The sequence below is a fragment of the Aspergillus neoniger genome (assembly GCF_003184625.1).
Source record: "Aspergillus neoniger CBS 115656 unplaced genomic scaffold BO87scaffold_46, whole genome shotgun sequence".
In the NCBI taxonomy this organism is placed as follows: domain Eukaryota; kingdom Fungi; phylum Ascomycota; class Eurotiomycetes; order Eurotiales; family Aspergillaceae; genus Aspergillus; species Aspergillus neoniger.
In genome coordinates this window covers 560-25,993 of record NW_020291174.1, presented here as the reverse complement: position 1 = coordinate 25,993, position 25,434 = coordinate 560, and the positions used below count along the sequence as shown (strand labels likewise).

Here is a 25,434-nt window from a genome sequence, read left to right as displayed (position 1 = left end):
TACGGAATAACAAGCTTTATTTTCTTGCTGACAATCGACAGCTACCCAAGGGGAAGGCCAGCCGGCCCACTTCTACTAACGGGGACTATCCCCACTATCTACACGGCAATAATAGTGGTACTTCGGTTACTGCAGTGCGTACCTTTCTCTATGAGGCAAAGTCTTTCTCTTGACCTAGCTAGCGACTCTGGCAGTTCCGGTCATCCATGGCAATGAATAGATCGTGTCGGTCAGGCCAAGTTGCCCCACCATCCAGGGGTCTTGCAGGTGGATATCTCGCTACTCGGAGTAGACGAGTTCACTAGTTCTCGCATATTGAATGCTAGAACAGCTCGAAGCAACTACTACAGAATACACCGATACTACACAAAGATCCTAAGGCCTTAGATGACTACTAAGGTACCCGCCGCACTACCATCAATATATTTTTCAGTAGTAGGAACAGCAATAGCAACAGCGTGTAGCCACTTGTCAAACATCATTATAGTCCTGACATCACTGCGATCAACTATCTACTTGGCGCGGGTCCGACGCTTTTTGTTGGTAGCAGTCCTCTCCGCCATATCATCGTGCCCATCCGGTGCATTTCGTGCTCCACGACGCCCTCGTTTGGGGCGCGTCTCCTTCCCTGTCGCCAGATTTGATGGTACTGGGCTCTCCAATGACCCATCTGCAGCTGGATCATGCAAGTGACTATCTATGCCAATTGAATCAGCCTGTTCCACAGATACAGCTTGCTGCCGGAGTCGACTAAATGCTTTCTCCATCCTTGTCTGTCCACCACTGCGGACACGCGGTGCAAAAGCACCTGCTCCTTGCGGACCGCTGAAGAAACTAGTAATATTCGATTGTGTGCCCTCCTGCTCTCTGCGGTTCATATCGCGAATTACGGGCACCAGCACCTCATCAGTGCGTTCTTGACTCCAGCCAATTGTTGACATAAGGAAGTCCCTTAGACCATGCAAGTCGGGCACTCCCCACTGAAAGGGAGACGGGTCCGAATCCACCTCTGGTTCCAGGTACGCGGCATCGACTCGGGGATCGGGGAAAGATGGTGGTAGGAAGATTTTTGTAGCATGCTTTTTGAACTTCTTGTAGAATGTTGCATGGCTATCGTTGCCCATATTGAGTCCTGTCTGCACCTGCGTCCACCAATCACGGAATTCTTCCAGGGTCCTGAATTCAGTGAGGATCTCTAAAGCAGTTACAGGTCCGATGCCGGGGATTCCTTCTGTGTAGTCGCTCCCTAATAAATGGGCGAGCCTGATGAGTTTGGTGCGGAACAGAGAGTACTCTTTCTCTAGGTCAGTTGTGAGGTAGCATTCCACAAACTTGCTTTGGTTGAACATGTTTTTGTAGACGCGTGTGCCTCCAAATAAAAATACATCACTATCATCGGTGATAATACCATCAACAAGGCCAAGTGAAACCAATTCTGCACACTGGGCTTCAGCCTCCATAGGGGCCGTGACGTATGGAAGACCGAATAGCCGCAGCAACTGCTGGCATTCAGTAATCATGACTTGTGACACTTCGTCTGCATCTCGGCGGTCCTTCTTTTGCTGATACCGCAACTGTCTTAGCTCTTGCTCGTAGTCAAATGGAAGTTCGGTGTGAGAAGTAGAGTTTAGTGTCGCTGCAAAGCGTACATGCTCTTCCCCTTCAGCCGCAAGCTGTTCGAGTAATTGCTCGTCTTCAGGATCTGAAAAATTGTCGTCATCATAATATTCTTCCACTTGGTCTAATTGATCCAGGGTATTCGGTTCCGTGGGTATGTTATCTGGCTGTATGACAACATCCTCGAACTCAGGCGAGGGCGACGTTTCGGGGTGCCTCAAATCTGTTTCATCATCAATGGAGATGTGTTTCTCCGTCATGGAGAGATTGGACGCATCCACTGGAATGATATCTCCCGTATGTGCTTCCAAAGCTTCGGCCTCCTTTGTTTCAGTAGCTTGTGCTTCGACAGGAATTACTTGTGGTCTAACCTCGAGTTTGATTTGAGATTCTTGACCACCACCGTTCGATTGAGGAGTCGGCTCCAAGTCAATGAATGGTTTTGAGCCCTTTGAAGCCCCTGAATCATGATCCCCCATCGTTTCTTCATCGCCAACGATGAACACGTGATCTGGTACATCCTGCTCACTAGGCGGCTTCACCACTGGACGATGGTGAACCTCATCACTGACGAACTCAGCATCCTTGACACTTTGCGATGGCCCTGAGAACCACGGCGGCAGTATCTGGATATCCTTCGTCTTACTTGATCCATTGTCGGATTTGGTTGCACCAGTTTCTTGTTCAGCGGATTTACCACGGTTGATTAACTTTCCAGCTTTGAACGGTTTAAGTGATTCAAAGGGTAGCGGGCCATCGAAGGGGTTACCTGCCACTTTGGGCGGTGCTTTCTTTACTCTCTTAGATTGTGCTAAGGCGGCGACAAAGTCCATTCCTTCGTCATCACTATGATCAGTAAGGTCTGCGGGGGCCTCGTGGATAGTTGGAGGCATATAGTTCTGGTTAAGCTGGATTTCAGGTAGATCATCATCGTTGGTATCGACATCGGCACCAACACCAGATTGGAGAGACATCGCGATCGCTCGTTGAAGCGTTTCATCATCATCATCTCCAGTGGCATCGAACAATGTATCTGTGGTATGGTGGTTATGCTTCGCTAGTTCGTTCTGACCACCTTCCACGAAAAGGGAGTCATCGTTGACTTCCTGCAGTTCGGGGCCTCCTGTATCCAAGCTATCACGCATCTGATTCCTGTTTGATTTGTCGAAAACCCCTTTCTGGAGGGAAGGCAGCTTAGGAAGTCGGTTCAATCCTTCGATAGGCACATCTTCAAAGCCACCATCATCGTCATCCGAATTATCCTCTTTGTCAGGGAATATAAGCTGCTGACCATACTGATCAACATCGATAGGTTTGTCCTCCTGGCCTTCTTTGTTTCCCACAACTCCCAGAACCCAGCCCCCTTCAATGGTATCATCCTTCACCAAGACGTACTCCTTCCCGCGTTCTCCGGCAATACGATGTCCTGATTTGTACAGAGCATCTTCACCATTCATGCCGTTGATATTCATGAGTCGTTGGGTTAAGTCATTGCGCTCCTTTACACGCTCGATTTGAAACTTCGAGAATGCCATTCTATTAGGAAACATGCTGTCTAGTTGCTCCTTTGAGTACCCCATCCGGAGACGGCTTCGGAGTCTGGCCGCATTGAGGATATTGTACCGGTCCGTCGTCGGGAGACTGACGAAGAATGGGCTATCAAAGTCAATTTTCGAGAAATCATACAAATTGATATCTTCTCCTTGATGAAATTGCCTCGCATATTCCTCCAATTCTTCCTGTGACATGATGCGAGGGTCATTGGGGGCCCCCATCTCTTCAAGGCTGGTTTGTAAATCCGGCAGATGATAGGCGTCTTTCTTCTTGAATGACCGCGTCTGCTTCTTTTCCTGTTCGGTTATGAAAGCATCACCGACATAAACAGGGTTGTCCGGCACCTCCTCTTCATTTTCCGTTCTCCCCCTCCGGCGGATAGCCGCCTCTTCCTCAGCAGACCTTTGCAGCTGCACAGCCAGCAGCTTTCCAGCGGTCCGCACGGCATCTTCTCGCCGACCTTCGCGCCGTTTCTTCCGGTTTGCTATAGTCTGGCGCTTGAGGACCGGAGCGCCACCATCAAACACGAAGACGGGCTGGATTCCGAAGTAGAGTAGCTTGCATATGCGGCGAAAGAAGCCCACGATATGAGAGTTCCGGAGGGCATTGCCTTCTTTGTCGCGTACCGCCTTCAAAAACTGGTAAATCCATATCGAGGCATCGACAGCCAGGCGCTTTTTATTGAGAGTTTCCAATTTGATGGGCCGTGCACAAGGATGTACGACCGTCCAGAGCCCATGGACACCCATGCTGCTTCAGCAGTCCCGATATTATGGGCTGTGAAGCCGTACCCAAGTACCGAATACTTACACGTCATATACGTTGTATGAGATGAAACCTACTAGGCGATTGTTTTGACGACTTCGGACGACGCGGATCAACTGCAGTCGGGAGGCGTCGATGAGGTCATCGGACACTTTGTGACACGTGATACTGCCTGGTATCAGATCACGTGAATTATATGACCGGAGCCGACACTATGGCTTCAGGGGCTGATGCATTTCTCATAAATGTATGTCAAAAGCAAAATTTGCAAGCCAATGGTGGGGGAATATCTAGATCATGCAAAAGTAGCTCTCCCACAACCCTGATCACTGTGGTGACTCTGCTGGACTCATGTCTTCTGAATCCGGCTCTCTTCTATCCTTGCGCTTCCATTCAACTGGTTGGTTCCCACCTGGGTGCGCTACTATGCCCTACAGCTTGTCTTTCCAGATTCAATCGATGCTCCTTTCTGGTTTGGTTCAAAGATTGAAAAATGAGCCCCACTTATCTTGATGGTGACCCTCAGTTTCACGTTCGTTTTCAAATTTGTAGGATAGAATCCGTGAACCCTCCGTCTACAAGTCAGCCTGTAGGAGTCAGTCACAATCCCTCCCGGACATTGCTGATACAGGGTACGGCAGCCCAGCCTGGAGCGATGGTGAGGTCTTTGATTGATGAAGTGCTTTGGCGTACTGTAAAAGCAAACCAGTAGATCAACGGTGTATGTCTTGTTCTATCGGGCGTGTGTTCTTGATTCCCCTTAATGGAAGAACATAACTCTATGACGAATCAGTATCGGGAATCTATGTATGGGCGGGGATGGTCATGTTTGCGATCTAATTAGGAGATGTAGAAGTATAAGTCCGTAGATACAGTCAGGTTCGAAAGATGAGACCGTAAAATTAAAAGAGGCAATGGACATGGAGATCGGGTACTGTGCCTGTGCATAATGATATTCCCATGATACATGTGATATTGCACACAAATCAATCATTCCACCACTAACGCCACGTGGCACCCGGGAATATCAAATTTAGCACTTGATTTGAGGGAATTAGAGGCCTCTGGTCCGACCACAGGCTGCGAATAAGTGATTGCTTTCTCCGATAGCGCACCAAAGAACTGAGGTACAATACCCAGGTCCTTCACCACGCCATCGGAAGAGCTGGGAATGACCTCGGAATCAGCAACAATGCCGAAATTAAACCGAATGCTCCCCTCTTGACAAGAAGGATTCGGGGCAGGGTCTGATTCCACAGAAACAAAGAATTGAATATAGTCACCCGGTCCTGCAGCTTGAGACAAATTTGACATACTTTCATCCAGTTGTGGCATCTCAAAAAAAGCAGGCGGCGGGGTAGATATATCTGAGAGCGCTTGAGTCTCCTGGTCTGCGAAGATATCGTCCAGGCCAAGGCGCCCCTGATTATTGTCTGTTTCAATGAAAGTAGTTTCAGGGTCTAAAGATAGAAGGCCTTGTTTCTTTCCCCATCCACCGCCACCACTCATAACCCGATGGAGTTTGCCTCCTGCGCGGATTGCTTTTACGAGGCTCTCCTGCATATTAGCGTTGTTTTCCAATTGAAAGCCCTTTTCGGAGTTCTCAATCAGGGCCCAAACAGAAACCCTTCGATCAACAATGCCGTGTTCCTCAATGTAGCGTGGCAGTTCCTTTTCCAGTTCAGATGAAGCTGGCATTGGTTCCGTTGATTGGCTATCCAGATGTTTTGCCAACTGACGAAGGATATTTCCCATGCTTGAGATAACTCTCCTTCGTTGGCCAACAGGATAGAGCGGTAGATTAAATGAGTTTTGGACGGAAGCGACCGCTGAGGTCACCGTGCAATTCGAGAGATTCACTGATTGCTCTAAGGTATATTGTTGAGAAGGCGTATAGGTCCAACGCGTGGCAAAAAGAGTGGTATCATTCCCGTTGATGAATATTGTATTGGCAAGACGCAGTCCGAGTTCATGAGTCGACCTCTGCAAAGCCTTGGAGTATGTGTTGTGTTGAAGTGTAAAGACCAGACTGGACTCTGCAGCTTCCATATTCCGAACACGACGAGGCGCAGCAATGGTTCCCTGTATACTATCTGCCTTTACCAGCAAGAACGAAACTCCATCAGAGTCAGATGAAGTTTTGCTGTCGACAAGCCCTTCGAGCCTGGCGCGGAGGTCGGGTAGCTTATCGACCACGGCAACAATGGCATGGAGAGGTCCTGACGATTCGTGGTTGGGTGTAGATGGATATAAGGAGTTGATCAATTGCTCCAGAAAGCGGTTCGATGACACATCAATCCAGTGGGCGAATGCAGAAGTGACTAGGAGGACAGGTACGGAGTTTAACGAGAGGGACTCTGGAATGGGGGATACGCTCGAAAGGACGTCATCTGGTGTCTCTTGAAACCCTTAGTCAATGGGAACGATCATAGGAAGATAGCAATTCTCACAATTTGGCCCGGCGTTCTTGTTAGCCAGGTATATGCCAACGGAAGATCTTTAGCCTCAGTGCTTCTCGATGATGCAGCTGCGTTTTGGGAGATCAGTCGGACCAGGGATGTCGCTTTTGGTTTCGGTTTAGCATGTGCGACAGTAGCCAGCCGTACTGACAGAAAGCGCGGGACGCGCCCGAGTATTAAAGACATAGAAGCAGCATGGATATCGACACGGGACGGTCGATTGATACAAATAATAGCTGAGTTGAGGTGATCATAAGGATTTGGGGAAATGCGGAGATAGCGGGAGATTTTCTGGCCTCCACCGCCCTGCTTATCATATCGACATGTGAGTGGCGCGATTCACGTGATGATATGGTCCTTCTCCAGCTTTCCTAAGAAAACTTCTGCCTTTCTTCGGCGTGTTGCGAATGTAATAGGGGCAAATGTTAAGAAAAGTCGCGGTTGGTTTTTAGACAGTTGTGTTCGTGTTGTACGCGCAGTGAGGGTTCATGCGGGTCCCTTATACTTTGTAGATACATATGCATACTTTGGGCTTGATTTAGTTCTGATGCCTCATGTATCAAGTGGCAGCCACTAGATCTAACGCGCGACTTTTTATATCATGCATCCCGTTGTTTGGGGCCTTATGGAGAGCTGGACGGAAGATCACCGATGGGGAGCCCCAACCTGGTCTTCATGATCTCCGCGCAAATAATATTAATTAAAGTGCTAATAATGATAATGATTAATAACACTACTCCGCAGATAGGCCCAACAAGGGACGGGAGGCAAACCAGGCCGATAAGCAGCCTCACGTGATGCCAGGGACTTGACCCGCCCCCTCACAGAAGTCCTGATCGATTATACTCTGGCAGTTAAAAAGACTTTAAAAGCTTTTACTCGATGGCCGCTAATGCCCGCCGTACTACACGGCATCTTGAACCAGCTTCTTCAAGAAGCGGAGGATTCTCTTACTCTCCTCCTGACTCAGCGATCTAACGCTCAGTTCAAACCGGGTAATCCACCCTGACTACCTCCATGATGCCAAAACCGTGGTCTTGCGCCAGCTCGGCGAAGATGAGTATTACAAGCCGAGTTATGCCGGCCTCTCACGTCGCCAAATTAGCCATCTGGACCACCCGGAATCACAGCACCAATTCCATAGCGACAGCTACCCGATCCGAAGATGGGCTATCCTCACCGGCCCCCTCTACCAACTCCGTGCCGCCACGATGGGCCGCCCTAAAATCAGCCAAGCCCTTCTCAGAATTTCTGACAGACACCTTCAACCGCCAGCACGACTACCTCCGCATCAGTGTGACTGAGCGATGCAATCTCCGCTGTCTCTACTGCATGCCTGAGGAAGGCGTACCATTATCTCCACCGGCTCGTCTCCTTACCTCTCCCGAAATCATATACCTTTCGTCGCTCTTCGTCTCGCAGGGTGTGACCAAGATACGTTTGACAGGAGGTGAGCCTACCGTTCGCAAGGATATCGTTCCCCTCATGCAGTCGATCGGGGAACTGCGTCGCAATGGCCTTCGTGAGCTCTGTCTGACAACGAATGGCATCTCGCTGCACCGGAAGATGGACGCCATGGTTGATGCCGGCTTGACTGGGATCAACCTTAGCCTTGATACGTTGGATCCCTTCCAGTTCCAGATTATGACGCGGCGAAAGGGTTTCGATGCGGTGATGCGGAGTATAGACCGGGTGGTGGAATTAAACAAAGCCGGGGCTGGGATCAAGCTAAAGATCAACTGCGTGGTAATGCGGGGGGTCAATGATCGGGAAATCATCCCTTTCATCGATTTAGGGCGAAATAACCCCATTGAAATACGCTTCATCGAGTACATGCCCTTTGATGGCAATAAGTGGAGCCAGGGTAAAATGGTGTCTTACCAAGAAATGCTGGCAACCATTCAGGAGAAGTACCCCGCTCTTCAAAAGGTGCCAGATCATAAGAACAACACAAGCAAAACTTATCAGGTTCCTGGCTTCCAAGGCCAGATTGGCTTTATCACCAGCATGACGCACAACTTCTGTGGTACCTGCAACCGGTTACGCATTACATGTGACGGGAACCTCAAGGTATGTTTGTTCGGTAACGCCGAAGTATCCTTGCGAGATATACTCAGGAAGGAAAACAACGGGGAGCCAATTAGTGAAACAAGGATGAAGGAGCTGGAATCGGATGATCTTGTCCGGAGAGAGGAGCTGCTGGATCTCATCGGGGTGGCGGTTAAGAGGAAGAAGGCAAAGCATGCTGGCATGGGTGAGCTCAAAGATATGAAGAACAGGCCGATGATACTTATTGGTGGGTAAGCATGAATCTGTCAAATATCTTGGTGTGATTTGTCTTTTTTTTTTTGGGATTGGCCACTTCTTGGGCTGGCGACACGACTTATACGAATCATGAAGAGTGCATAATGTTCTTACTACTGGCAAACCGCACTGATAGACATTAAATAGATAGTAATCCCACCATCCATCACTATGAATGCTACTATTATATACTCTGTATGTAGCCATCCCCCCATTCACGTGACTGTTGATGCCCATGACATGTTGCGGCCCCATCGGAGCTCCTAGTGTCTGTCACGTGGGCGCCTAGCGACTTTTCCAGCCCAGTCGATCGATGGCCACCTCTCCATCTACAGACCGACGCATCCTCAAAGAGTCACCTCCGGGTCCGAAACTATGAGCTCCAGGACCTTTGTCGGGCTGCGATCGACTACATCGACACACCTGCAACGCAGCGGTGTTGCTGCCGCTACCGCCGTCAGCAGTAGTAGTACTAGTAGTAGTGGCAGTGCCCCGCGTCGATGTCTTTCCTCGGCTTCCAGTCGGCAAGTGCAGCAGAGTGCCGAGTTCTCCTCCAGCAGCATAACTTGGGATCGTTTAGGTCGCCGGGCCAAGGAGAAGCTCCTAGACCGCGAATTCTTCCTCAGCTTGTTGAACTCAGCCTCAACCAAGCGTGAGGCCAAATCTTATTTGGCCCGTCTCAAAGCTCAACACCAAGGAACTACTCCCCTGAAGCCGTCCGCCAAGCAATCCGGAGTATCGGAAGCGACAGCACCAGTGTCGTCGGGTACCAGTTCAACCTCATTCTATGGCGCCTCCCGATCGGTCTATGACAGCCCCGTCTTCAGACATGACTCAACTCCAACACCCCCCCTTCAAGATGTGTCCGAGCGCCTGCACCTGGCCCTGGTCAAGATAACCACTCCGCAGTTTCTCGATGACTCGACCGTCAACGGCGTGGCCAAAACCCTCTCGCAGCTGAATCGTCTGGGAATGGCTTGTTGTGTGGTAGTCGACCCGGGCACAGCAGGCGATCCTAACAAACTGCGGAGGATCGCGGCCGAGCAGGCAGATCGCATCTCAACAGCTGTGGATGCCCAGCCGGATTCGAAATCAGCTCACATCGACTCTGTCCTATCCGTTTCTGCGCTGAACCCTGAGGCGCCCAAAGTGCTATCCCGGAAGGTACTGCTCGGGCCGTTGCGCGATGGTCACATCGTGGTCTTGGCCCCCATTGCTTACACAGAAGACGTCCCTCGAGCAGTGACAGTCTCGGCCAGCGATGCCATCCTGGCCCTCACCAAAGAGCTGGCCGGACTGGCAACAAATCCTGACCCTGATGAAGACCCAATACTGACGGCCCAACGGATCGCGGCCCTGCAGGAGGAAGTGTCTTTGGATCGAGTTATCCTCCTGGACCCCTTGGGCGGGATTCCTGCTTTCAGTGGGCCTCAGACGTCCCATGTTTTCATTAACATGGAACAGGAATTCGACGATATTGAGAACGAGTTGCTGCGGGTGTGGCAGTCGGCAGCATCTGCAAAGAATAATCTTCCTGAAGAAGGTTTACCGTCCATTGCTGATAGCAATCCTCTCTCCAAATTCACCGACACGGAAGTCGTCCCAGTGCCCCCTAGTCAGAAAGCGTACTCGTCGGACCTGACCCTGGATACAAGCATGGTGGAAGGGCACATAAACAATCTGCGACTAAGCCAAGCCGCACTGGCGATGCTACCCTCGGCATCTTCTAGTATCATCACCTCCCCACTCGAAGTTGCAAATTCAGCACAGAGCCCTGGAGGCGCTAGTCCGGATGTATCAGCTGTTGGAACCCGAAGACAGAGGAACCCGCTCATCCATAATCTTTTGACCGACAAACCTTTGCTCTCGTCTTCTTTGCCCCTAAGCCGACGTGCAGCCCTAAATGGCAGAGGGGACTCGATTGCTACACAGGCCTCCCATACCACGTTTGTCAAGCGAGGTATGCCGCTGACCATCATCCCGAATCCATGGCTTTCACCTTGGACGGCCCGAGATCGGCCGCGTCTGGGGCTCGATGATCCCTCGATCGACCTGCCCCGACTGGTCCATCTCATCGAGGATTCCTTCAATCGCAAACTTGACGTACAAGACTACCTCAACCGAGTCAACGGTCGCCTGGCCGGACTCATCATTGCAGGGGAGTATGAAGGAGGCGCCATCTTGACGTGGGAGCTTCCTCCCGGCGTAGAGGATGATGGGAGTGAGGCGAGCCAAGCTCGCATGGTTCCCTATCTGGACAAGTTTGCCGTTCTGAAACGTAGTCAAGGTGCCGGTGGTGTGGCCGATATCGTCTTTAATGCAATGGTCCGCTCTTGTTTTCCGAATGGCGTGTGCTGGCGCAGCCGCAAGGACAATCCCGTGAACAAGTGGTACTTTGAGCGCTCGCAGGGGACATGGAAATTATCAGATATGAATTGGACCATGTTCTGGACTACTCCAGGACTGACGGACGATTCTCAAAAGTTTCGGGATTACGAGGCCGTGTGCCGCAGTATCCAGCCGAGCTGGGCTGATGACACCGGTGTTGTGGATTGATTGATTACCTGAACATATTCTTAACACATTTATATACCCATTATCCGCTTGTTCATTTGAAGTGAGGACCTAGGTGCTTCGTATCTTCTCGTAACGAGCTACATCAATTTCAACCTAATCCATTTCAAGGGAGATTCTTTGACCGTGTTAAAGTGGGATCATTATGATGTTTAGCGCGACGAGAAAGTGATCAACTGAGTAGAACCGGGAATTGCTTCAATAATGACTTACACGGCATCCAACCGGCCAATACGGATGTAACATACAAAAGGATCTCGATATACTGATTAACAACCGTGGACCTGTAGTCTACGTCCCTGCAGTGGTTACTGATCGATCGAGAGAATCATAAAGAGCATACTACAATAGCAAAGAGTAAGGTTATGATCAATAGATTCTCCGAGCTGATGGTGCTTGTCATGTCAGTTCTATCAGCTCTGGGGGGGCTAAGAACTTAGTACTTCATCTATCAAACGAGGGAGGAAGATGGATGAATGATCCATCCATCATCATGGATGCCGAGGACCACTTCCCAAAGCGGACTAGTACTCTTGCGGAGGTCTTCGTACACCAATTGGGGACACATGGTTGGTCGCCTTGGCTGACTAAGCCCCTTTCGCCCCACAGGGATTTTTTAGCAGATTCCGATAAGACAAGCAAGAATTTCGGCAATTAATCTCTCTCCTGGCCTTTTTCGATCGCGCGCTTCCAGAAACGCAAGGAGATCTTCGGCCTCCAGCCAGACAGAGCTGCTTGCTTCTTCCATCATCTTTCCAAATCAAACGGTGTGGGGTTATTCTTCTCAATGACTATGCACTTATCAGCGCTTCCTCGCGATTAGCATCCCCATCTCCTCTCCTCCCCCTCCTCTCTCTTTTCCCCCTCGTCTTCCCCTCCCAGTCCCGAGAGATTCAATGCTCTCCCTCGGCCTTGCGATCTAGCCGGGTCCAACGAGTGTGGATGACTTGATTTGGCACAAAACACTGTTGAAACCACCGATCATCTTGCAGCTCCCCCCGATCTAAAATCCTACCCACCTCTCGGTGTTAGTCCGGCATTCTGACCTGTCATATTCGCCCGATAAAAAAAGAAATCAATCGCCATCGCTACCGCTTATGATCTTCGATTTGCGCCAACCATAAGGAACAATTGGGGCGCACCATGCCGCCGACCACAGCTCCCACCACTGCCACACCAAAGCTGGCCTCTCCGGGTTTTAATGCTGGCGCCAGACCATACCGGTCACACAAGGTTAGGGCCTGCGACTTGTGCAGGAAGCGCAAATCGCGATGCACCGTTGATATCCCTGGTCAATCATGCCTATTGTGCCGCGTTCAAGGAGCGGATTGTCACTATCAAGAAGAGACCAATAATGGTCCTCCACTCACTAATGGCCATGAATCGAAATCGTGGGTCCCAGATCACACGCGCGTCTCGTCGCTAGGACAGAAACGGAAGCATACCCCAGACGCAATCGATTCCCCGTCGCACCCCAGCCGCCGCCGCGCTTCCAGCGTCGCACATTCAGACTCAGCTCTAGACCGTCGGAGAAGTGATTCCAGGAGCCAAGGGGTCGATGACCCCCATAATGAGTCGGTCTTGATTGTTGGTCCTGTCGTGGCCGAGGATGCCCAGGTTATCGAGAGATACATGCCGCCGGAACGGACCAGCAAATCGGTCGAACCAAAAAGCCAGCCATACAACGTCTACTCGAGCGATCCTCGGAAGCCCATTCTTTACACTACTGTATCCCGGCGGAGGCAGGGTATGCGGGTTGGAGTTCCTCCCGGGGAAAATCAGAAGGAGATTCTCGAGCAGATCCTTGGCCCCTTCAAGCGCGACCTAGTCAGACTGTACGCCTTCCCTTCGAACGGATCCCGAAGGTAGTTTGAGACCCCATGCTAATTCTCCTTCTCAGATTCATCGACAGGTTCAATGCAGCATTTCCGATCTTCGATGGGGAAACTTTCTGGGAGGCATTCTTGTCGGAGTCCCCAGGAGACCCGCCAGCGTCGCTCTTATGCCAGGTCTATTCAATGTCGCTAGTCTATTGGAAACATACTCCCAAGCTGGCCTGTCATCCGAAGCCAGATCCCCGGTACGCGGTCAACATGACTGTCGCTGCGCTCCACGAAGAATTCTCGGCGCCTGGGCTCTCAACAGTCAGTGCAGCCCTCATCGATCTTACCGGTCGGCCCATCTTCTCAATGACAGGGAATGCCATCAGCTGCGGGCGCATGATTTCCCTTGCACATTGTCTCGGACTCAACCGCGATCCAAGTCACTGGAAACTATCCCGCCCTGAGAAAAACCACCGTATGCGGCTGTGGTGGGGCGTCGTCATCCATGATCGCTGGTAAGCCTACTTGACTTACGCCCATATATGGATCTGGCGTCTCACTAACATACACTCAGGGGGAGTTTTGGTCACGGAGTGCCTCCTCAGATTGCTAAAAATCAATATGATGTTCCTCTTCCAACGATTGAAGTTCTGATTCCCCAGGCTTCTCGAACCCCGGAGCGCGTGCGAGCTGCGCATTGCCACATTGCTCTGTGCCGGCTCACTGAGATCTTAGGCGAGCTACTACCCCTTGTATACGGCTTGCAGTCTCGAGCGCACCGCGAAACGACAAAGAAGGTGCGACAGATCCGCACGGATCTTGACGCGTGGGAGGACTCTCTCCCCGACTGGCTCCGCAACCCCATCAGCACGAATACCACGAAGGAGCGCATCTCCGGTACAAGCAGTCTGCAGCTCGGCTTCCTTGCAGTGAAGATGCTCGTCAGCCGTGTTGAACTCAACGTGTGTACCATTGGACCCTATCTATTCGATTCGCATCTTTACTCACTTTGCCTAGGAGGTCAACAACGCCGAAGCAGATAATCCGGAGGCGCGCCGCTACTTCCAGACCGAATGTCGGCGATCCGCCGAAGAGATCGTGCAATTCATCTCATCCCTCCAGAAGCAGAATTTCCAGGAATTTTGGCTCCCATGTATGCCGCATCCCCAAGATATCCTGCATGATCCGGCATAGAAAATGAGAGGGCACTAACAACTTCACAGACAGCGCCTTCCACCTAACCACAACCGCCACCCTTCTCGTCCGTTGCGCCCTCGAAACCACCGACCCCGAAGTGGCCCGCTCTTGCCTAGCCAACGTCGAAACCTTCCGATCCATCCTCCGCCGTGTTCGCGAAGAAGAAGACTGGGACGTCGCCGACATGTGTCTCGATCACTGCGAGCGTCTCCTCAACCGCCTGAACAATAGCACCGGCACCACCACCAGCGCTGAACATCCGCCCACTTTCACAGATCTTGGCCAGCCACCGGATAGCACCCACCCTCATCGACTAGTGAACCCCGCCGCCATCGCCCTCCCAGAGACACAAACAAACAACGATATTGTCGACGACATGATGAGCATCTCCGGGACATTTGGCACGATGGACGGCTTTCCATTCGACATGACAGGCATCTGGGATGTTTCCGTATTCCAGGATGTTAATCTGACATAAGGGTGCCGCTCAAAAGAGGTCATAATTATCATCTGGCTGCTTGCTATTATCCTCCTCATTTCGACTTGGGAGTGAATTTTTTTTTTTTCTTCTTTATTGTTTGTATTTGGTCTAACCGGTTACAATGGTTGTATTCAACAACAGTACGTATGGATCGGACATAGGATGGTGTGTGTGGTTTTGTGAAGCTTTTTATTCATATACCCAATTTCGTTTGCGCGGTTTCTCCTCTAGGGAGTGTGATTGATTAGATTTGGTGTCTGATTGTATATATAATACAGGATACAAGTGTCATACTGCAATGATAGTATTCGTTAGTAGTTACAGTATACTGATGGAACTTACCAATGAATGTAATAGGCCTCGTACTACTAGTACCAAGATCTATGCAATGGATCGCACGCGTTTTCTAATGGATGGATGACAATACTATTTAGTTACTCAATTCATGTATAGTATATGTTCAGCTATGGTGATGACCTCCCTACGTCGTAGCATGTGTTGCTTCGTGAATTAAGTGTGAATACTGCGAGTTTGGGGAATTCGAGGGCATTCCGGGCTATCTTCTTAGCTTCAAACGGTGAAGCAACATGCATAGCTAGCATCTTCCTTAGCGGGCTCGATCGTCTGATATGGAATGAATCGAATTGAATCTAGATAGACGCTTGATGTACACTGCAAGAAAGGTAAGGGAAGGGATAGGGGAGAACGGTACATAGACAGCACATCATCAAACAATTAACGAGGAAGTGGGCTGGTATTCCCCCCACGCCTAAAGCGTTCAAGCAAGGGATGAGCATTATTTTGACTACCAATGTGGATAAACCGTCTCGGGAACTGCGAAATATCCTCCAATGATTTCTTCTCCAGAACCTCCACCAAGGTGTTCGCCCTGAAAACCATATTAATGGCTGGATTTGTTGCATAGTATACCACTTCACGACTGAAAGTATCGATGTATCTAACCCGGAAGGCTAGACTTAGGGCCGGATCATCGTGAGCTTCAGAGCTTGAGGTTGCATATAGACTTGTATGTATTTCTCCCGCAGGACAAAGCTCTAGTTTGATAAAGACCATTTCATCTAAGATATCCATATTAGCCGGGAACAGAATCTCGCAATAGTAGATATAGATGTGGCGCTTGAGCTGGTCTTTAAGCTTATAGATATATTCACGATTTCGGACGTCTTCATTTTTCCACACAACACTTTTCACGCCCTGCCGCTTCTTGTCACTAGCCCCAGCGATGACGGAATGTGCAGCAGTGACACCGACGGGGTCAAGAAAACCTTCACCTATAACTCTGGCTGCGAGGCCATGAAGGATATCAATGGGAGCTTCGTAGTCCCTATCTCCTGCCTCGGCCTGACACTGTTCTACCAGTCTTTTCATTTCTGCTGCGCCCGTCTGAAATGCTTGACCCTGCCATTGTGAAAAGCATTTCAGTGCTGCAATAGACTCCGGATCAGTGGATGGCGCATCAGTTCCTCCTTTATCAGAGCTAGTAGAACATCTCTCCTTGTCTTGAGGCCGCGGTGACTCCGCACACAGCCGAGATAATCGGTTTCTCTAATCTACCTCCCGCTCGTCTAGATGCTTGTGAACAAAGTCTCCTATCTTTTGATACTGCTCCACATCGAAGGATTCATGAACCCTCACCCTTTCAGTGGCTCTCCTGCTGGGCTGCGGGCTTCTTTCTTTGGATTCATTCCCATCACTTTTCGGTCTCCTTGGAAGGAATTTCAAAACCATTAAAAGGCCGCGAGTAAGTGAGCCAGCAATCTTCTCTATTTCTTTAATATCTTCAGCTTGGCCCATATTTCTTCTGGTTAGCTAGAGCCGGACACCCTCGTCCACAGTGTTAGCAGTCAAAGGTTCTCCTCCGAGTCTTTCTTTCCTTGCTTGGCGCAAGATATAACCAATAACCCTGCTGTTTTCACAAAAAAACGGTCTAATATCGTACTTTAACGATGGGATAAAGTTAACTGCAAATCTTAAAGCCTCGCTTATCTTGATACTATGTCTTGTGCTAACGGACCAGATCTCTGCAGGTAGAGGAGGACAGCAGATAAAAAGCCGATTCCGTAAGGGATCATGATAGAGTGGATAGTCAAATCCGCGTAGAGACAGAGTATGGCGCGAAGACCTCACAATGGCTCGTATAAGCTTCTCTGATTGAGGCCCATATAGAAAAATAATCTTAGCTTGGCTGTTTGCGAGCAAAGTCTCATGGAACTTTCTGGCATCAGGATATGTCAGAATATCATGACCAAGATGCTTAAGACCTATACTCGTAAAACTTTTAAAGTCGTAGGTCCAGATGAGAATGTTTTCCTCAGTAAAGCCACATCCATCCAGAGACCATGGAATTGTGAGCATTTGCTGCTCGTCGTCAATATTACTAGCCCTCATGGGCGTATCATTCGCCCCTGAAACAGCAGCATAGTCGAGGATTGCGGCCACTTCGGAGGTCAAACTACCGCAAAAGGGTATATGAGCCAAATCTTCACTGAAATTGGATGTTTCTTGTTGTAGCTGGAGTGATTCTCTGATCTTGTTAAAGGCCTCTTCGTCATTATTCAGAGCTATTTGTAATGCAATGTCGAAATCTTTCTCGAACACAGCCTTGATACTTTCTTTCCGTCTTTTCTTCTCAGCAGCTGCCTTCTGTCGTGAGTTGAAAACGGCCCAGTATTGGATCTGTCTATCTGGTGCCTTACTGGGACCAATATTTGCCTTGGTCCGAAGTTCTTTGTTCAGGGCCAAATTTCCCTGCACGAGCGGTGACATTATATTAAGACCCCATCCCAAGGTTGAGGCCTTACCATCATTCTGGTACTTTGACCCCAGTCGATTCAACATTCCGTGATGGGTCCTGAAAGCTCTGCAGAACAGGGCCTCAAGTAGATTGCTGCAGGCTTGATACCATCCATCAGTCACCGTGTTCTTAGGGAAACCCCAAAGCTTGATAAACCTAGCATATCGATGACCGTTTCCTATCCACAGATTAAAGTAGTAGAGACTTGCTGTTGATCCTTTGATAATTTGCTGGGCATGTTGGCACACAATCCGCCGCCATGATAAAGAGCATTGGCCTATATATAACCTCCACCATGATGTATCTCGGTCATCACATACAATGCTTGCGTAACCTAAAGGCATATTCCAGGGCTCATTACTATCACTTTGTTGACAGATAATTGCGTTCAGTGCAGTTCTTGTTACTTCATGGCCCTGGAACTGGATAATGTGTGGACCTATAAGGTGGATCAGAGATTCTGTTACTTTCTCCACACCACCATGCTCATCAATGATCTCCGGGTAATTGCAATGAGGCGATGATGATCCCGGTAATAATCCCTGTATGATTTCACTGATCATTTCACTGCACAGTGGCTTAAGGTATGGAAAGATAAATTCTTCTTGCAGTGAAAGCTCCTAAGACTGGTCATTACTAAGGGCAATCGTTCCTGGTAAAGTGATATACTCACACCCCTCACGCTTTCATCGATAGCAAACCACGTCTTGTCCGAATGCTCGGGTGACTGGACAGATATATTCAGATTTACTGAAGTGTAACGGTCCAATGGCCTCTGTCTTTTAAAAGAGATCAATTCTGATACTGAGCTCTGTCTCTTAGTGGTGAACATCCCATGTTGCTTCGATCTCCCTGGCATCGAGTTCAAGCTAACGTCTAAAGCTTTCCAACAGAGTTAGCAGATATGCATAGTATACAAGAGCTTTCTCTCTGCGTGATAACATACAGTCTGGCGTATTCGGGCAGATAAGTTGATGGTGCCCTTTAGTTTTGCATCTTCTGCACGTAATCTTCGTACAGTTGATGATGTTATGGTCTCCTTTGCAGTAGATGCAACTCTTGAATTTAGGACAGTATTTATCAATATGCGCCAAAGACTTGCAGTATTGACACGCTCGTTCCGGGTTATAGGACATGATTCCAAGGCAGTGTGAGCTCGTACCGTGCAAATGGTTTCCTATTCTTTCCTGTATGGCTGTAGTATGGGATAAGGAAATCTCCCTATACCAGTGTGTGTGGATTTGGCAAGTAATAGAACACTTACAGTATTAGCTTTCACTCGCCGATGCTTCACGGAGCGACGACTAATATCCCACTACTATGGGTGCAGCGAGATGTGACTCCCCGTGAATCCTGCACCAAAAATAGGCAGCTGCCAACTGCATCTACACATCGTGTGTCACATGCCTCATGTGACTTTCTCGTGGCGTCATCATTATATGATTGAGACCACTCTTAAGGCTACTATTACTGTGAGCCCTGTTGAGCATGCCTAGTTAGGAATGATGATTAATCATTGTCATGTCATCCTGATCAAGGTCATTCTCGGAGTCTGATACGTCACGTGGTATGACATGGGGTGACCGATGTCGACCACACAGCCGATGTATTACAAGGATTCAAGAGATCCACTGATAAAGCTATCGGTTTCTGCCGAACGTACTAGAGTAGGAGAGGTGGTTTCTGAAAACATGGGGCCACAGCTAATCTGAAAGGGCTTAGATCATACGTAAATAGTTATTCCCCAAGTCTCACGTGAGGCACAAGTTGCCACAAAAGCAAGCTGATATTGCATGATACTGAGACTAACCTCAGCCAGGCGGGCCCCTGTGGCGCAATCGGTAGCGCGTAAGACTTGCAAGTACTCCCGAGGACCCCTTTACATCAAACACGTTGCTAACTATCTCTGCAGCTATCCTTGAGATCTTAAGGCCGTGGGTGACCCCCACCAGGGGCTTTCTTTCTTTCTTTTTTTTTTTCCCACCCTTGAGGGGTCTCCGGGAATGTGGAACACACCGCACTTCCGGAACACCCGCAACGCGCGCTCCCGCCCACACGGCCCTGCCACCGATTTGCATACAACGATTTCAATTTACTTTAAAATCAAGCGATTATCAACGTATCATACAAATTCGTTATGTACAATGATGCTATTCAGGAATTATTAGAGATTAGAGTCTCTGAGCAGGATGCTGCGTATGGGCCATTCCTAATCGAGAGAGGTCATCTTCGTAGCGCCACCAACTGCTTGCTCAGTCCTTGTATTGGGATCCCGAAGGGATCGGACCTGTATAGCCAGGAACACTGTATGCAGGTGTAGGGATAAGCACGAAAGGTGCCATTCGAGGTCTTCCTTCAACGTCACTCTCTAGCTGTGTCTGGAGACCGGCGTGAGCAGGTGTGTAGGATGTCTGTATAGGTTGACTTGGCAGACGAGGTGGCAGACTAGGTGTTTGGTTAAGCGGCTCACGCGTTGGAACAGGTGTAGTGATTGCAGGAATACGACGCTTTTTTGCAGGCACTGTAGGCGTATCCTGATCTGTATCCGCCCGTTGCTTCAAAGCATCAGATTTTGCTGGTTTTGCTTGCTGTTTCGCTTCCCTTTCTGCCTTCTTTTGTATAGAGGCACGTTGGTTCTTATCAACCTCTGTGAGGTCAAGAACCACGCCATCTGCCCGGACGAATGCACCTTTCTCATGCAGCTGACGTTGAGCATTGCGGAACTCTAGTCTTTTTGCGTAGTTCAAGTAGTTCGTGGCGGAGTAGATCAGTACTGCAGCATTTATGCAGGTAGCAGTCCTTGAGGTATTTGTATAGCTTCTCCCTGCGTTCAGGCGTGGCCGACTCGAGCGAGCGTAGGATCGTATTATACTGGTCAGGCTGTGGAGGAGGTGTTGCAGCATCAGATGGAATACCAGCTGCCTGAGGAAGATTAGCAAGATCAAAGCCTGCTCGCTTAAATATCCGCTCTTTGCTAATGGGCCAGAGGCCTGATGACTGCCACCTGATACTATGTTCTCTGGAGTCATGGCATCCTCCCGTGCTTGCCACCACAAAGGTATGAAACTATGCTCTGTGATGTTGACTTGGCCAATTTGTAAGCTCTCCCATAGGTGGTAACTGTAATGACTGCCTAGGGAGGCAAAAACACTAACACCTAGCGGTTGAAGCAGGTCCAAGGTATGTGGTAGTAAACAAATCAATACAATTTAATTCTCCTGGCATGTCAGGACAAATTCAAATGAAATATGTGAATCATGGCCATCCAACAACAGCATACGGTCTTCCTGCTTATTTATATGGCCAGATCGTGTTTTCTTGCTGTACTGCTGTCTGCGGGATAAAGATCCTCTCCAACCAGTTCAAAGCATGTTGTGTATTGCTGTCTCCCTTTTCCTGCACCCCTACCAGCGCTTCGGGGTCAGTGATCATGTGGTTCCATGCAGTGTTATTTGATTTGCCTTTGGAGATGACACGGTTGTATTGGCTATCTAGATCGCGCAGCGGAACGGGCGCGAAGAGGTCTTTATCACCACCTCAATATCTACCTGAACGCGCCGTCAAATGCCTCGATCCATGCCCCAACACAGGGACAAGCGCATGCTGCAGGGAGAAAAAGTCATACTGAATTGGACTGTCATCTTCTCTCCCGGGTAGCACGGCTTGTGTCTGAAAGGAATTTTGTTTCCTGGGTGGAAACGGCTCTTCACAGTGAAATTTTATCTCGACCATCAGACGATCATCCCTCCGTCACAACACGATCGGAACAGTCGTTAGATGAACAAGTTATATTGGTGCCATCTTTGAATTTTTCTAGTGTGCAAGGACAGAATGTGGCATGAACGGGGCGCTATCACAGGAGACAAGCAATCTACGAGTATTATCAAAATTTAAAAAACAAATAACATTATGTAACATCAGTAGCTGCTCGCCTTCAAAGATCATCTTCCAACAGCCACTTGACCATGGAGTCCACTCCATGGACCCTTCGCTGGCTGTTGGCTCTGCTGCATTTTGGCCCGTGACCTAGTCAATCGTGCCCCCGACGGCCACATACTGTCCTCGCCCGATTTGCCCTGCCGGTCACGTAAGGTATCCTCCAGGTCCTGGTTAAGTATTCTATAAACATCTTCCAGCGCCTGTAGCGCATCCTGCGCTGTCTCTATCCCTTCCTCCAGTCGGTACCCGACGTATTCTTGTTCAGTCATACCTGCTGCATCCGAAGCAGATGCCCATGCCTCGGCCAGGTCAACAAGTTGGTCTGGCTTGGCAGACTCTGTACTCGTGGCCTGGTGCGAAGCTAGAGTTGCTGTCGCATGTTTAAACCGTGGCTGGCGTGCCAGAATCGGGTACTCTGGGAGAAGGTGGCTTTCATCTCGCAGCCTGCTCAGAATGCGAAGAGTGGTGGCTTTCTCCTTCGCAAGCATACCCGATAGGTAGAATTTCTGTAGTGCGAGTGCGCGCTGGCTCCTGGCCAACGGCTGAAGGACATCGCTAGCAAAAGTAAGGACACCCAATGCATCCGGAGATTGTGTTTCCTCTGATGCATTCTTTCCTTGCACCAAGCTAGTAGGCCGGGATGAGGGCTTTCCAGCCGGGAGAGTAACTGGTTGGCAAGCTCTGGAGGCCGCATCGAGCAGACGCTTGCGAGCATCTGCATATGCAGCGTATTGTTGTGCGATCTGTGCTTTCTTCTCCCCAAGCAGACGCACAGACTCATCCATGTCTTCGGGATGAAAGTCTCGGGAGGCCGAACGGTTCTCATTGTTTCCAGCACTTACTAATTTCTCCTCCACCCAACGCACCAACTCATTACGAGTCCGCTGTAACGCCACGCCCTTAACTGCGCGTGGAATATCTTGGGCCTCTACGGGCGCTTGTTGCGCCTGAAGTTCTTCTAATAACCCTTTCTCTCTCTCCAGCTGAGCTTTGGCCCGGATAACGGCTTTTTCCAGGCTATGCATCTGCTCTTCGACGGTAAGCCCGGTGGTAGAGCCATGTCGGGTAACTTCGATTTCTGGTGGTGGCGCAAGCTGCTGATAATGAATCCCACTATCCTCTAAATCCGCTGGTTTGGGCGTATCACGTTGTTTGAGCTCTTTGATGTACTGTTCAAAAACCTGAAGCTTCGCATGCCGACGACGGTCACGGAGAAGCCGCAGGTATTCCTGTAACTCCGCGGACGAATCCACTGGTAACTTTTCCGCCTGTGGTTTGCTCCTTTCACGGCCCACAGAAGTCACCTTCTCCACAACTGACTGATATTCCCTTCTCGCAGCCACGTTCGATTGGAGCGCTTCCAGGTACTGTCTTCGCAACCCTGTCAACTCTGATGGAAGCCGCTTGACATCGACCACCGCTTCGTGAGGCACTGATAACGACAAATGGGATTGACTGTGGCATTCTGGGTGCTCGGTATTATTCTCTGCGAACTCGATATGCGAGCGAAGATATATGGTCAAAGCTTGCCGAATCAGCAGGGCATCCTGGCGGCTTTTGATGTAAGGTGCCAAAGGTTCGGCGATTGAGGGGATGTGGGTGGGTGTTGCGTGAGTCAACTCAACAGATTGCGCCATTGGGCTGATTATTTGTGAGCAGACGTGATTATCCCGCCGACCTCGAACTTGTTGGGTTGTCACGGTAAGGTTTGTCCCTCAACAAGGTAGCGAAAATACCCGTGATGTTGAAATAAGGTTCTCCTGTTGTTATGAAATGGTTGCAGACGGGTGTTATTCCGATGTCGATCACACTAAGGGGTTCCACCGGTTCCCACCACTCTATTCCAGGGAAGCAGTAATGAACTCCATTCCCACCCTCGCTGTGCCTTCCACCACTGTCAGACGCGCCGTTTGTTACTTTCAGCTATGAGGGCTACCGGATGGCTCGATAACATGCAAGAGGGAAGTATCGAGGAGTTAGGACGACGATGCGGTGACCTCGGGTCATGTGACCAGGCCCATTCACAAGTGTGCTTTCGAAATTCTGAGGATAACCATGAGGAAGAGAGTCCAGGTTCAGTTTCTGGAATTTTATTACAAAGACTTCATCGTCCATAGCCCTGGCCGACTTCATGCAAGCTTATTATACTATGCGTACTACATTTCAAGCTATGAGTACTGACTTAATGATTATATATAGGTTGTATATTGTGGTTTACTGACAGGTACTATAGTAGGCCGCTGGCGTAAGTTGTCGGGGGGTTGCAGCTGGTTGTGAACGGTTGGAAAAAGTAACGTAATCAACGGTCGAACGGGCCACACGGTCAGGCGGGCCATCTGGTAATACTATACAAAAGATATCTTTTTAAACATAATCTATCTCTACCACCCAGGTCTAGAAGAATTAGATTTCTTCTATATAAATTATGAATAGTATAAAAAACCACCTAATACCCCTCAAAAATTAATATAAGTTTATTCAGTATCTTATCATAATACGATATATGTATTTTATATGTATTATATAAAAATCTGTTTTCATTATCATAGTAAAAATTTTAAAAGTCTGAAAAAAATGATGGAATACTTATTCTTATATATATAATCTATCTACAAAGTTAGAGCTTCATAGATATAGTACTGGTTGATATATAATAGAATTAAAAGGACATCTTTTATATGGGATTTCAGGATGGCCCGCCTGACCGTGTGGCCCGTTCGACCGTTGATTACGTTATATTAACGTAACCGGCAAGCGAGTCGGCCAGGGTGGCTACAGGTCGCGTGACCCTACGGGAAGGGTCGCGTGATCCTTACCCTTTACACGTGATCAAAACAAGCATTAGTCATCAATAACAAGTCGCATGATCTTTATAATTACTGTATCTTCCCGCTGAATTTCAACTTTTCTTTTAATTCATAATTTACAGTCTAACGGCAAGTAATTACTAAGTACTTACTAAGTACTCGAATATTATGGATTTCGAAGAGCTTCTATATATGAATTCTAATGGAGGATTTGATATACAAGAACTAGAGATATTTAAGTACTTAATAACTACTTATCTAGAACTTAAAAACTAATTAAATTTATATAGAATAATACAGTTCCAACATCTTTAATTCAGGCTAAAGCCTCGCCACTTACATCTCTAAATTTTGAATATATTGATGATCTACCTGAATATCCGACAACCCATCTTCAAGGATATACTTATATTATTTCAGCATTGCAATAAACACAGGAGGAGGTAGAACAGTTGATTCAAGAAGTAGTATATAAGTACTTGATAAGTACTTTACAATTAGCTGACAAGTACTCAAGATTTAATATAATCAGCGACTAGTCAAAGGTCAAAAATGTCTAATCTTCTGCCCATTTTTTAACTGTCTAGTTAAACGATGGACTTGGAAATGCTCTAGAGTTTTAGCTTATGAATTTTTAAATCTAGAAATTGCTAACTATCATCATACTTCCGTTGATGATGAATTCTGGAAGAAGATTTGTATTAGCTGCCAAAATCTTAAAATCCTAAAAACGGATTTAAGCAAAAGAAATGCTTTTGCGTAAGTACTTACTAAGTGATTATAAAGTGCTTGGCAAGTACTTTATAACTAATTATATCTTACTTTCAGGTTCTATTGTTCTCAAATAAAGTACTTCAAAAGAGGTCTGGCTTATATTAACCAGCTACCAATATGCAAACCAGTTTTTAAAAGATATCCACAGCCAGTAAGTTTTTAAAATCACTAATTATTTTCCAAGCACTTGATAAGTACTTAGTAAATACTTACTTTTTTTAAAGGGTCCACAGGGCGAAGCAATTTTATATATTAGATATATTAATAATAATTTTGATTTTCTTAAAAAACATTACCGAGGTACTATTCAAAGAATAACAACTTT

The 25,434-nt window shown here is 48.4% G+C and overlaps 8 protein-coding genes across 8 annotated transcripts; 3 read left to right on the top strand and 5 right to left on the bottom strand.

The window, feature by feature from the left end:
- Window positions 1-485: 485 nt before the first annotated feature.
- On the bottom strand, window positions 486-4,043 carry BO87DRAFT_462885 (ssDNA endodeoxyribonuclease RAD2). Its single transcript, XM_025629194.1, has one exon. It carries the CDS (start codon window positions 3,918-3,920, stop codon window positions 513-515), a length of 3,408 nt encoding a protein of 1,135 aa, XP_025475067.1. The 5' UTR covers window positions 3,921-4,043; the 3' UTR covers window positions 486-512.
- Window positions 4,044-4,926: 883 nt separating this feature from the next.
- Window positions 4,927-6,581, bottom strand: BO87DRAFT_319340 (uncharacterized protein; the record flags this gene model as incomplete). Its single annotated transcript, XM_025619843.1, has 2 exons — window positions 4,927-6,333; window positions 6,387-6,581. 2 exons carry the CDS (start codon window positions 6,579-6,581, stop codon window positions 4,927-4,929), a joined length of 1,602 nt encoding a protein of 533 aa, XP_025475066.1.
- Window positions 6,582-7,472: 891 nt separating this feature from the next.
- Window positions 7,473-11,255, top strand: arg2 (acetyl-CoA:L-glutamate N-acetyltransferase; the record flags this gene model as incomplete). The annotated part of the gene is made up of 2 exons (XM_025619840.1): window positions 7,473-8,691; window positions 8,989-11,255. 2 exons carry the CDS (start codon window positions 7,473-7,475, stop codon window positions 11,253-11,255), a joined length of 3,486 nt encoding a protein of 1,161 aa, XP_025475065.1.
- A 701-nt stretch (window positions 11,256-11,956) lies between these two features.
- On the top strand, window positions 11,957-15,048 carry BO87DRAFT_344309 (putative C6 transcription factor). The gene is made up of 5 exons (XM_025620817.1): window positions 11,957-13,108; window positions 13,174-13,611; window positions 13,671-14,058; window positions 14,114-14,249; window positions 14,320-15,048. Exons 1-5 carry the CDS (start codon window positions 12,417-12,419, stop codon window positions 14,769-14,771), a joined length of 2,106 nt encoding a protein of 701 aa, XP_025475064.1. The 5' UTR covers window positions 11,957-12,416; the 3' UTR covers window positions 14,772-15,048.
- A 461-nt stretch (window positions 15,049-15,509) lies between these two features.
- On the bottom strand, window positions 15,510-19,282 carry BO87DRAFT_410362 (uncharacterized protein; the record flags this gene model as incomplete). The annotated part of the gene is made up of 7 exons (XM_025626322.1): window positions 15,510-16,310; window positions 16,350-16,579; window positions 16,619-16,733; window positions 16,923-18,131; window positions 18,263-18,471; window positions 18,532-18,766; window positions 19,253-19,282. The coding sequence occupies 7 exons, from the start codon at window positions 19,280-19,282 to the stop codon at window positions 15,510-15,512; spliced, it is 2,829 nt and encodes a 942-aa protein (XP_025475063.1).
- A 10-nt stretch (window positions 19,283-19,292) lies between these two features.
- On the top strand, window positions 19,293-19,789 carry BO87DRAFT_177407 (uncharacterized protein). The gene is made up of 2 exons (XM_025618380.1): window positions 19,293-19,446; window positions 19,502-19,789. The coding sequence occupies exons 1-2, from the start codon at window positions 19,383-19,385 to the stop codon at window positions 19,735-19,737; spliced, it is 300 nt and encodes a 99-aa protein (XP_025475062.1). The 5' UTR covers window positions 19,293-19,382; the 3' UTR covers window positions 19,738-19,789.
- On the bottom strand, window positions 19,730-20,759 carry BO87DRAFT_380438 (uncharacterized protein). The gene has a single exon (XM_025624301.1). It carries the CDS (start codon window positions 20,616-20,618, stop codon window positions 19,842-19,844), a length of 777 nt encoding a protein of 258 aa, XP_025475061.1. The 5' UTR covers window positions 20,619-20,759; the 3' UTR covers window positions 19,730-19,841.
- A 741-nt stretch (window positions 20,760-21,500) lies between these two features.
- BO87DRAFT_368593 (uncharacterized protein) lies at window positions 21,501-23,637 on the bottom strand. Its single transcript, XM_025621940.1, has one exon. The coding sequence runs from the start codon at window positions 23,163-23,165 to the stop codon at window positions 21,531-21,533; it is 1,635 nt and encodes a 544-aa protein (XP_025475060.1). The 5' UTR covers window positions 23,166-23,637; the 3' UTR covers window positions 21,501-21,530.
- Between the last annotated feature and the right edge of the window lie 1,797 nt (window positions 23,638-25,434).